The 12646-nt window shown below is 54.9% G+C and overlaps 2 protein-coding genes across 2 annotated transcripts; one reads left to right on the top strand and one right to left on the bottom strand.

Moving 5' to 3' along the window:
• Positions 1-1440: 1440 nt before the first annotated feature.
• BESB_078840 (uncharacterized protein) lies at positions 1441-2313 on the top strand (the record flags this gene model as incomplete). Its single annotated transcript, XM_029366246.1, has 1 exon — positions 1441-2313. One exon carries the CDS (start codon positions 1441-1443, stop codon positions 2311-2313), a length of 873 nt encoding a protein of 290 aa, XP_029217677.1.
• A 2269-nt stretch (positions 2314-4582) lies between these two features.
• On the bottom strand, positions 4583-10425 carry BESB_078830 (cytochrome p450 superfamily protein; the record flags this gene model as incomplete). Its single annotated transcript, XM_029366245.1, has 11 exons — positions 4583-4649; positions 5115-5389; positions 5967-6134; positions 6404-6541; positions 6879-6945; positions 7258-7427; positions 7931-8071; positions 8543-8716; positions 9069-9255; positions 9681-9833; positions 10316-10425. The coding sequence occupies 11 exons, from the start codon at positions 10423-10425 to the stop codon at positions 4583-4585; spliced, it is 1650 nt and encodes a 549-aa protein (XP_029217676.1).
• Positions 10426-12646: the final 2221 nt, after the last annotated feature.

Raw genomic sequence — 12646 nt, 5'->3', positions numbered from 1 at the left:
TCAACCTCGTTTATGCTGCTCTATGCGCTGGCGCGCCGGGTGCCCTTTACTGGACAACAGCGAAACAAACCGACCCAACGTACAGTGTTGAAAGCCGCACTTCCGCGCAAGCGCTCCCGGTGCCTCAATCGTGTGAAGCAGCCGCTCCTGTGAACTGATGAAACAGCAGATGCAGAAACTCGTCACCTACCGTCCCGTTTGCTCAGTTGGGGACACGTGGTGCATATGACACAACGGAAAATCACTTTTCTTCAATGACAAAACGAATACTCCTCTTAGAGGACAATGTCACATCGGCGGAGAAGCCGTCAAACGGTATTGATCACTGGTCGTTGCTGCCAAATTCGGTAGCGAATCGCCATTGTGGTGCAAGCTGACCTGTTGTAGTTCCTGCCGTCCTCACTCGAAAATGCTCCAACTTATCTGGCCGTTTCGCGATACGCTGGAAGTACTGGTAGCCACTCACAGTACCAACCTGGAGTCCCTGGCCGCTAGAAATGGAGCCGTTGTGTTGACGGTTCCGCCACTGTTGCCCCACGTCACCAGTCCAGTGGTGCCCCCCAAAAAAAAGACACCTGCATCAACCGGCTACCCCTCTTCCTGGTGACTGTCGAGACGAGCCGAACGAACCACTAAATGCGAAGGCGAAAAAGAGACGCCCTTCAGCTCTGCAAAATGCAGAATGGCGTACGGCAGTCCGGTAAGGAATGTTGAATACCGGACCGGGATGTTAATGTGGCGAGCTGTCCGCAGCGATGTGTGAACCCCCTCCGGCACGTGAAGGCGTGTTGTATTCGCGAGTGTGGCCAAACTCCTGCTTGAAACATAGAGGGCTTTCTCGATGGTGTTTTCCTTTTCTCAGGGGGGCCTTATTCTCAGTTCGCTCGGTTAGGAGTCTACATTTCGTTTCACACCAGAATGACGGCTCTATAAATGGCTGGTCCGCTCTCTTCACGTGGCGCCTTACAGGGCCTGTGAAACACCTTCCACAGACTAATGGAAGTAAAGACGTCCATTTCTCAGGTTTGGTCGGTGTACGGGTTGCTTTTGAATCCCCACCTCCTGTCTCGATGAAGCCGTGAGAGCCACCTGTAATACGCGGTGCAGGAAACCGGTGCGGAATACCAAAGCCGTCTCAGAGCTGATGCTACCCGCCCCGATGGCGCCCCGCGGAGCTTCCTACTTTCTTTCTCGTGTTAATCTCTATATCGATACGTGGGTAAAAGACGGACGAGCACGGCACTGAAGGAAACGAGCAACTCTAGTACTGATGAGGGCGAGCGGCTCTACAGCCGACCCTGCAGGGCACCATTTCTGTAGAAGCGCCAAGGGAACAAGGGATCGCTACAAGTGGGCTCACAAGTTCTCGCACCGACGCTGGGACTGTCCTGTGCGTATGGGGGTGCGTCCGTTCGGTGTGCGTTCTGAAGCTGCGTAGCAATGGGAAATGCACGGTACAGCTATTTGTCCCTTTTCTTATCGGGCTGTGTCATTTCCTCTCCCATTTCCATTGGTAACTATTCCCCGAGCAGCATCCATTCGCTCTCTCCTACTGTTCTCCGTGTCGGTGCCGTGGTGAGCGGGGGGAGGAGCGCGTTGCCTGGAGAATCGGAAAACGGCGGTACCAGCGGGGGGCCAGTCGCGCTGCATGTGCCCCGCGCTGAACAAACTGCGGGAAAACGGACGCCGCGCGTCGTTCAGCAGAAAAAGAGAGCCGATGGTCGTGAATCAGGTCTTCAGCCGGGCAAGGGACAGAGACAGGAGAATGTGGAACCAGAGAAAGGGAGCAAAACCTCGTCGCGTCAGAGGAGTGGCAAACGGCGACGCAACAGGTCAACTGATCCGAAGCAACACTCGTCGGGCAAGAGACGGAGCAAGAAACGTCACGAGTCTCAACCACAGCGGGATCCCACGAAGCGGGAGGTCAGGCATGATAAGGAAGAGAACGACGCAGCGACGAGGGATGGACACGGACAAGGAGATACACCGGTACCCGGGTGTGAGAGAGGGGCTGCAGATTGCACCAATGTCGAGGAGGAAAAGCTGAGTGAGACTCCAATTCTTCCCGGTCTTCCCCTACAAAAGAATCTAACTCACACGCTACCACCACATAGATACGACTTTGAACAGTACAATATTGATCTGGCGCTCTACCGCGAAATGAAAGAGAAAGCACGCGCATATGCGAGTGACGCCGACGTAGCAGAATTTGATGCAATGTCGCCGGCAAAATTGAGCTGGTTTCGACGGATGTGGGAATGCGTAATGGTATTTTTTGCAGGGTTCTCGCCACCCCCTGGTGAGCAACGATAGGGGGAGCCTTTTATATTGGAGCCGGCCCACCTTGCCTTTGAGAACAGAGAAGCGGGTCTGAATGCGGAGAGAGGTTTTTCAACGACACGTGGCATGGCAGACTATGCGTATTGCACCGACACATCTGTTTCGGCCCCTCTCCCCCCCCCTTTCCCCCCCAAGTCTTCCGGAGTTCTCAGCGACAAAGAAGTTGCTAGAGCAATAAACTGGTATTTCACGGCGGAAGCCCGCGGTCTTGCTTGTGGGGGAGGTCTGTTCCGCACTCCTCTGCCTGTCCGAAGATGACTAAATAAATAGGGAAACCTGATCCGACGTTGGTTGGACGTTGCAGCCTCTTTGATGCCTCGACGAGCTCCCTATGTATCTTGACCAAACGTTGCTTCTCCCCTCTTCGCCCTCTGGCCAGGTTCCGCGCCGTAGCGCTTTCGACAGTTTAGGCCCGGAGTGACGGGGGAGGGTGGCTTCGTCGAGCTCCGTGCAGCGCTCCCGAACTTCCTTCACTTCTCCCTGACGGCACTGACCATTGTCCGGTGGGAGAGGTGATGCGGCTTCTGTAGGGGTGCTTTATTTCCAAAAATGACATCTCGTGTATCAACTACAATATTCTGTGGACACCGTGCTGACAGCGCATTATTGCCAGCTTCGTTGTTTAATCTCCGGCTTGTGAAAATTGACCGTTGATTTCTAGTAAACACAAATTCCTATAAAAGGGGTACCGACAACGCTACGATCTCCCAGAACAATCATGAACTACGAGCGCTTGTCATAAGGTCGACGGATACGCTGCAGAGCACGACACTCGACGACTTCCCTGTCAACAGCAGGTTCCGGCGGGCAAATATCGACGAGTAGCCCGTGTGATATTGCTCAATGCGTCACGACTGGGCACATTACTCTTACAAAGACCGCCTGTGTGTGGCAGCTGACACATCGTAGAGCCATTGGCTCTTTTGGTGGCCTTGTACGACCAGCATACGTTCATCGTGGGCTACCCCGGCGCCCATCACTTCGCTTTATCGAGCGGTGTGTCTCAATACCATCACCATTCGTCACTGCGGAAGGCGCAAACATCACTACAAGACGAGCCCTGTTCAAGCACAAGTGCCCGCGCTCGCGGTATTTGCCACAGAGTCTGCGCGAATACGCCGTTCGTCCACCGGCAGACGATGCACGGGTCGGCATCAAACAAAACAGCACCGAAAGTACGCTACGGTGGAAGCGAGCTCCTCCGCTACATCGGGACGACGAAGAAGACCGCTAACGGAACATGGATGGAAGCTTCGTGCATATGCATAGGCGCCACGTATTCAGCCGCGAGGCTGGCAAGTAGTGCCACCGTGGAGACCACGGGCTGTGATGAACCGCGTACCACTTCGTCAGGTTGCACAGGCTACGACCACGATGAACGCATCGCGCTGGGCGAATACACCGATTCCGAGCTCGCTGCCTGATAGCACTAATATGCATACGCTTATGTATGCGGACGGTAGGAACGGAAGCGAACGTTATTAACCCCTTAAGAGAGCTGACACCATGACTCGAAGTGCTACCAATCGCCGCCATCATCGCGGCGCCGCGCAGGCAAGGCAGCTACAGCCTTGAAGCTTGATTGCAAAACACGAGAAAAGACTATCGCGGAATGGACCGCGTAGAGGCCGCGTGGCTTAGCACACGATAGGCAAATACCGAGCTCTCGGATGCATACAATACCATCTCAATGATAGAGATTATTACGGACGCGCTCTCGGAATGTGCGATACCCGAAAGCCCAAAACGTACCAGGGCAAACAGTAAAGGTGCACCCTAGTCGCACACGAGACGGCGATAGTTCATTTGCAATTTACGCAAACAGCAGCAGGCCTCGTGCACTCTTAGGGGCACTCATGACATCTGCTGAAACAGCGTCCGCACGTACGCATCCAACACACACCCCGCTAGCCCTTACACGCGACAGCCGCGAACACAGCGACTTGACGAAAGCATTCGCACCAACGAACCACGCGCCAAAAGACTAGTCATTCCTCAATTCGAACGTATGGAACCACAACACAACATACATGACCGGCCATCTCTTGATTGTATCGCGGTTCGATCGTAAAATGCCCCTCCCATTCTTTATCAGAATAACCTTCTGCCCAAGCCAAAACCTTCAGTCTGCCTTTCCAGAGACAGATTCCACAGGGTGTCTTCCTTAGACATGCTCCAACAAGCAAAACTGTCCAACTTGATTGCTTTTTTCGCAGTTCCTCTCTCGTCGAGCCTCCGCCGTCTAGTGACGGGGCTTGAAGCGAAGCATGACCGGCTTGTCCGGCATGAGGAACTGGCGCTCGACAGGTCTGAAGAAAAAGAACGGGAACGTGGCAAAGGCATAACCTCAGAGACGGACCACGCCACTAGTGCAGAACGACGACACGCCTATCAATATGCGCTGAATTGAGCCGGCACACATACACATATATAAATATATATATATATGTATACGCCTGCAACCAAACGCAGGGCTGCTGCTTATCTTCCACACGCATACAGATGCACGAAACCGCCGTGTGAGGGCATAGGCACGGCGAGCAAAAGCCACCGCACAGCGCAGGCCGCGTCAGGGGGAATGTGCGACGAGCAAGAACTACAGTGCGCCTTCACGTTGCAGGAAAACATGGAAGGGATGCGACCAAGAAAACGCTGATCCTGAGGTCAGGAGGTCGTGCGACGCCTCTTGCTCATTCGCCTTGCCGGCTCCCCCCACCCGCCTCCCAGCGCGGTATACGCTCGGCACGTCGCCGCTCTGTCGGTGTCCGGCTTACTCAGGAGGCATGGAGTTCGGGTCGAGCTCCAAAGCGAAGGAGCGAACGATAGAGGACAGGAAAAGGACTGCATGCGTGACCGACAGTCGCTCCCCCAGGCACTTGCGCGCGCCGAACCCAAAGGGAAGCCATGGAGCCTGTTGCCAGATTTTGCCAATGAAGCGATCTGGGTTGAAGAGATGGGCGTCAGATCCCCACCGAGCTTGGTCCCGAGTCAGGGAGTGATTGTCAACCATGATCACGGTGCCCGCTGGGATGGAAATGTCAACCGATTTCTGAAACGTGACACAACGTGAGAGCGCGGCAGACGCTCTTCCACATACGTTTGGCGCGGTATATAACCTGGTCGCGCCGTCTGTCCCTCTACGTCGCGGTATAGAGGCGCATCCACAGCGTAGACAACACACACCCAGGCAGACATGCAGGAACGCACCGACAACTGTGAGCGTCACGAACTCTCAAACTCAAATCAGCCTGCTGGATAAAATGCTTCCCCCCAAAAGGCTGGACTACCATCATCGCCGGCAACTTAAGTTCCTGGACAGCAAGCTGCTCCCCGCGATACACGCCTCCATCCTGTGACTAGATACATAGTCTGTCGCCTGGCCCAAACGCCGTACAGGGACCGAACCCGTCGAACTGCAGCAGTGAGGAAGCTCCTCCCATCGAATACGTGAATGAGCGCAGATACGCAAACATAAATGTATGTATGAGCGTGCGCACTCGCACAAACTAATAGATACACGAATGCATAGACGCGCGTGGCAAAACGCGCGTGCCTCAAACAGAGGCACGCAAAACACACAACACGCGTCGCAAAGTAGCTCAAGATGCCAATCCCTCTTCGCTTACCAGGTCGATTCTCGCAGAGGCCGTGCGCGAGAGAGCCGGGAGGGCGTAAAAGCGGAGCGTCTCCAGGAAGAGGTTCAACACTTCTCCCAGACGACCGACAATTTGGTCTGTGCTATCAATTGCTGTCAAATCCTCCGCCCGGACGGCTGTGTAGATCTTGCTTTGCAGCTGCGAACGAGAAACGCCAAAGAGAATGTCACTCCCCGCGTAGACAGCAAGATGCCCGGTATAGCAGCGTTTTGCGCTCACGCAAAAGATGGACGGATGACAGAGGAACCGCAAAAATACACCACCGGCTTCACCCGCGCTCGCGGCTCATATTATTGGCATACAAGAAAAAGGGGAAACACACGAAGACGGAAAACGAAAGGTTCACAGGCATTCCTCGAAAAACAGGGGAACCCAGTTCAGACACGACCGATTCAACTGGCGCTTACCACCGGGTCCTTGGCGAGTTCGTACAGAGCCCAGACAATAGGCATAGCCGTATTCTCCGCAGCGAGAAAGAGGAGTCCAGCGCTATCGCGGATTTCGTCTGCATCCAGGCCGCAGCATGTGACTGAATCTTCAGCTGCCTGTAGCACGCAACGCCAAAACGCAAGAAGATTCGTTGGGTGTGGTACTGTCTGCACAGACGCGCAAATGTCGTGACGTGTGAAAGCCGCGGGCGAGCTGTAGGCTCTCGGCATTTGGGGTGCTTGCATACACGCGCACACGTGAGTAAAACAGGGCGCATGACTAGTACATGCATACATGCATAATCATTGGCGTGGATGAACGCAGCGCGACCTCGCTGCGAGTCCACAGGTGCATATGAACACACAGATATATGCAGTCATAAGCAGGGTTTCATACGTCAGTAGTGCGGAGAGGCGGGACAGTAAACGAAACCGCTCCACCAAGGACCCTTACCAGGAGTCGTGGAAGGAGGGCCTTTGGGTTCTTTTCGTCGAGCAGCTGAGTCAAAATCACTGGAGTTCTGAACACCACAGGTATAGAAGAAAAAGTTCAGTTAGATCCCAGCAGAGCGAGCGCCGCGCGCAGGCCCTGGCAACTACACTGCATACTACAGTCGACGCCACAGGTGAATTCTCTGCGCACACGCGAACGGGGATATTACCCGCCCGCAACCCCATTCGTATTCGAAAGGCCGAGTGCACGCATGGCGCGCCATGTACAACGCGGAACAGACAAGACGAGCTAATGGAGCTGAACGAGAGCCTAGGACCGCGATCTCTGTGTACGCAAGGAGACACATCAAGGCCTCGAACGCCGAAGCAAAGCAACCTACGCGTTGGCTACGGCTTTGTACTGCTTGACGAGGGCCTTGTGGGAAGACGCAGAGGCCGCAGTGTCCGTCGGAAGGAAAAGGAGCTCGTAGTTTTCTTTGTGGAAGCGCGACATCGTCAGCATCGCCTCTACGGTGCTGTAAGGCAAAATGCCCGTCTCGATTCTACGGGGCTGCGAAGCGACGCACACAAACCCGCACCGCAGAAAAGACGCGTGGCGCAGCGCGACGAATTGAGCCAATGGACACAATGCAAGCACATGTGTATGCTGTTCCGCTCGCACCTTCCAACCTCCCTGAAGTTCCCCGTGATACTCTGCAAGCGACTCTCGCGCTGCAGCGGCAGTAGCCAGTGCCTCTCCGCGTGGAGCGTCTGCCCCCCCCTCCCCCCTCCCGTCGCTTCTACCACGTGAATCTTCCGACCATGCGCTCGGAGGCCTTCCCTCTCGTTCGTCAAATCGGCTCCTGAAGGTGCAGCCTGTTACATCCACCCCCCGCACCCGCACGCCGTTGCTTCCGCCGCATCAGACGACGCCTGGGCATGCAGTGCGCTCAGCGCTGAAAATGGGATTCAAGGTTGTTGAACAGGATAGGTGTGCTGGCGGCATCGCGTGCATGTATCCGCCGCTCCCTTCGGTCTGACCGGCGCATGCCGCGTGTTCACAGCGGTCCTTACCGTCGGAGCAAGAATGCCGGACGCGGCGACGGCGTGGTGCTCGTTGCGCCCGGTCAAAATGTTGAGCCACAAGTCGAACATCGCCAGCCTCGTGAGTTGGAGCGCGTCGATGGCGCGGATGTCGTTGAGTGAGACGAGGTCCTGGCGAGCAGAGCCCCGACACCGCAGCGAAAAAAAACGCAAAGCAAACTATAAATCCCACGATATATACATGTATATGCATACTTATAGCAGCATATACACGCACACGCATATACGTGCACGCTTCTGCGGCGAAATTCATGTCTCAAGCATACATTCCCAACGCCACGTCTGGGACAACACGCGTCGCCCGCGGGGGAAAGACGGCGAACCACGTTACGCACGAACTCTCACAAACGTCACAGAGAGGCACTCAGACTGCCTAACTTTACGAGTATATATACATCCAAGCTAATGCATACGCCTACGCGCACGAATCCTCACGCACACGCGCAGCCGACCGCCGGTAGCCGCTGCTGCCAGCCCTGCCACAACTGCAAGCCACGCACGCCGCCTAGCTGCTTTGGACTGGAAGCGATGTGTGCACTGGAACGCATCTAAATTCGTTGAACAAAATGCCACGCAACGTACACGGTGGACGAGCGCGAGCACTTCCATCATGGGCTTCATGGTGGCGTTCGCTTCGTTGTGCGTCGTGAAAGTCGAGAGGATCCTGCGGTGGAAACGCGCCCTCTGTTCGTCATCGATCGCGATCAGGCTCTCGCTGATGACCTCGAAGGCCTGCACCCACTCGGGGTTCCTAACCTGGAAGCAGTTACACGCACCGAATCAAACAACTTCTGCACGGTCTCCCACAATCGAGTGCGCACGCCGAGACGAAGCGCCAACGTCGACCTACGGCCGTGATACGCGTTGCGTCGAGATGTCAGGTACTTGCGGACTACATATGGGTTTACACACAGTCGCGCTACGCTGAATCAAAAACACGCGCTAGAGGACGTACGTACCCGCTACCAAGCGTCGGCAGATCCCTCCCGAGACATGCACACGCACTCACAAGCTTCACCCGAGGCGGACGCGGTAGCTATTTCGGCAGAAAGACATATAGAATCGGGGACGAGCTCTGCGTGGCGAAGTTTGCAAATCTCAGACTAACCAGACTGCTCTGCTCGCGCACGAGCTGCTGGATCACAGCCCAGTCGCTGGTGACGAAAATCAGTCCAAACGGATTTCTCGTCATGGCTGTGAAAGAAAACTGCAGCGGGAGACGAAGAAAGCAGTTCGGGCCGACCGTCTCGCGCAGGTGGGCAAAATAGCGACGCTTCTCGCCCGCCTTCACGTACCTGAGAGCCAAGGACAAAAATCAGCGAACAGAACACTGGCTGTCGATCACTATATGCTTTCGCAGAGAAGATGGGAAGAACCACTCGCACGAATGATTTGACGTGCAGCTCAGCCCGCACCCCTTTCGACGCGAAAGAATACTACAATCAGTGCCATAAGCGCAAGCACCGTATGCTCAGAGGTCTATACTGAATACGAGTGCATGCATCCACACACGCGTATATGCAACACAAGTAAAGCAGTGCGATCCTCCCAGTCGCAAAGGTGTGCCGCGACGCTGACGCTCCCGGCAAAAACTGCCAGCGCAGACGACCGGGTACAAAACGCTTCATAACGGTCTGCGCAGCCAGTTGGACGATTGCGCGGATGCTGGGTACTTGAATGCACGTGTGTGTAAGAGGCCACAATTTCTCGCAGAACGCACTTCTCGAGTTCCTTCTTGTCGCCATTGAGCCAAGTCGAGGTCTCCGGTCGGGGCAGCGAACGCAGCTTCATGTGCTGCAGAAAAGGATAGAAGATGTAAGTCCACGAGGCCGCCCCCGCGACAGCTGCCGCGCCGATCCCGAGAACCCGCAGCCTGCAGAAGCATGACGGATAGAGGCAAGGACGCATAATGCTCACTTTAGCGAGACAGGGTAGTAGTGAGATATATTAGTTATGCTAATGAAGATGGGCTTCCAGAATATGGCAGATAGCAATATGAAAGGCAGAGGCGTGCGTCAAACGCCTGTTATGGCGCAGAACAGGCAGCGAGAACGCAGCCCTCGAAGTTACGATATGGAGAAACACATGGAAAACCGTAATCAAGAATCGCGCAGGCCAATCGACAGAAAACCGCGGTGGAAGTGACGTGACGCGCGAGGAAGATAGACAGCACACCACTGAATATCAGCTGAAATTTCTATTTCAGAGCGCCTGCAGCGTCAGGGCATGTATGAACTGCGTAGAAAAGTACAAATATGCCCTCCCGTTGCGAACTGGTGCTGAAAAAAGCACGGTTCGCGCGGTGCCTGTGGCGCTTCCAGGCGTCCGCATCCGGCGCTTCTTCCCTTCATTTACCTCCATTTTTGACACGTCTCGCAGTCCGTGTCCCAGAGGACAAAATTGTTGATGAAGTGCTGGACAGACTCCGGGAGGGAGCTGAGGATGTTCGCAGGGAGGCCAGACATCTTGAAAACCTGCGGAGGACGAAAACTGAGCAGTCCGATGCCACAACAGAAAACCGAGGGCAAATATCGATGCGACAGACGCTATCTCCCCTGATATCCATGCACAGAGCGCGACGGGCAACTGAGAATAGGCGGCAGGTCTCCGGTGTGCAGCTCCACAGATGCCGTAGCATAACCCGCATGCAACGGTGGAAGGCAGGTGTGCACAACGAACGCTAGTGTACACAAGCGATACATAGGAATAAAAGTGAGGCTTTTTCACACAGCCTGCACGGTGCCAAGCGACGAGACAAATACACAGGATCTGTTAGTTTCTGATGCGGAGCACACAAGCCCCTTTCATTCATCAGACACGTCGAACTCGCTTGGCGTAGAGCCACAGAAGGCTACGGATAAAAGAAGTTGCGTGCCCCCGCCGCCTCATGCGAAAGATCGCAAGTACAGAGACTGGAGAAGCAAGATGTGAAGCAAGGATCAGTCGATGCGATCCAGAGGAAACACTGGCACACGGACATGCATGTTCTATGGTGGGTGCTCGCGAGAATCTGGAAGGGAACCCGGACACGATCGGAAGGCCGACGAAACGGCAAGCCATTTTCTACACACAGATCGCCATTTTCCTTGTGGCGTTCTGGCCATATCTCGTCTGCTGCAAAATCGATCCTACAGTCTCTGGCGGGGAAGAATGTATCGGGTCCGCCTGGTCTGAGACAAATGCGAAGTTCCGCACTGTGAGATAGCAGATGGTAGGAATAGGCGGCGTTCGCGACAGGCGCTTGAGAAGGGACGGATCGAACAAAGCTGAAACTTGCCTCAAAGTCCTGGCTTGGCCTGTGTCTCTCGAAAGGCTTGCGAAAAAACCGATAGGCCGTGCGCACCGTGGAGGTGTATGTGCTAACGAAAATTTCTGAAATCGAGACCGCTCCTTAGTGTCGCTCGAGATGCGACAGCGCGGCATTCAGCATGACCCGAGAGGCCGCGTGGCATCGAGCTACCTAAAAAAGAGAACCAAACGAACTTCGTTCTGGCCGACCCCGTCCTCGCTTGCTCGAGCGTTTTTGGCGAGGACACGCCCCCCGCGCACGTTCGTTTCGCGGGGCGGACGGTCATGCGCCGCTCGCACTGAGCAGCTCGATTCCAAACGATCCTCCGCCGCTGCACCGTATGCCCTCGATGGCGCGCGGTCCATCGGTCTGGTACTGACGTTGCCGCTCCACGGTTGGGCAACCTCGAGGAGAATGCGATACATCTCACAATAAACGCGTTCGTTGGACAGTAAACCAAGACGTGGCACCTTGCAACTCAGTGTGCTGGAACACAGACAAAACTGACGCCTTTGTGGGGAGCGGCCGGCTACAAAACACTCGTCTTCACCGGCTCCCTTGTTTGTCCCACATATTTTTGGCTCGTTAACTGAGGAAGCTCTGCCTCGGTTCGGAGGGCAGCACAACGCACACGGGATTATCGGCTGAGTCAGTTTGAGAGCGGCTACGTCAAAAAGAAACGTGTGCGATGTCAAGGAAGAGCGAAACCTGCATTCATGTGGGTCGAGGGGAATGCTTTCAGACTGTCGAGGTAACGTGACGGGCAAACGTCGTGAACCCGGAATTCTGATTCCGTCTCGTGTGCTCTTCGGAATGACGTAGTGCCACCGGATGAGCTGTTAGGTGTGCGGGGGGCGGTAAAGGGTTTGCTAAGCGAGTTCACTTAGCAGTCGCTTTTCACGGTTTTACTACAGATGAGGCCTCATAAAGTAGAGCTGCGCTAAAGACACCTTCCGCACACAGCGTACAGTTGTACAGTTGGAGTTGTATACATACCTCGTCTTGAGAACGTCACCTTTCGATACAGGGCCGGAACCAAGCGCGCGCGGACGAGCTCTCTCTGACTGCTGTCGCTAGTCGGCGCAACTGATTCAACAATCTGCATCTACAGTGTGTTAACTGCTTTCACATTCTTGCTTTGACTATGAGTGTACTTTTCAAGTGAGGAGCTAACCGCAGGATAAACCGTAAAAACCAATTCCGTGTTGTCACCGCGGCCACGCCATAATGGCTGCCTCGGAGCACGGGAGCGCTGGTTCTGGCATGTGATAACATTGTTCTAACGAGTTGGGAGGCGGATAAACGTTTGCAAAACCCTCTGGGAAAATGAACTGGCCTAGATAGCTTTGAGGAGGTCACAGAGGACGAAGACTGCCACCACCATGCGTGCGATCCCA

Source organism: Besnoitia besnoiti, chromosome VII (genome assembly GCF_002563875.1).
Source record: "Besnoitia besnoiti strain Bb-Ger1 chromosome VII, whole genome shotgun sequence".
Lineage (NCBI taxonomy): Eukaryota > Apicomplexa > Conoidasida > Eucoccidiorida > Sarcocystidae > Besnoitia > Besnoitia besnoiti.
The sequence above is the reverse complement of the archived record's forward strand: the minus strand, read 5'-3'. Positions and strand labels throughout refer to the sequence as shown.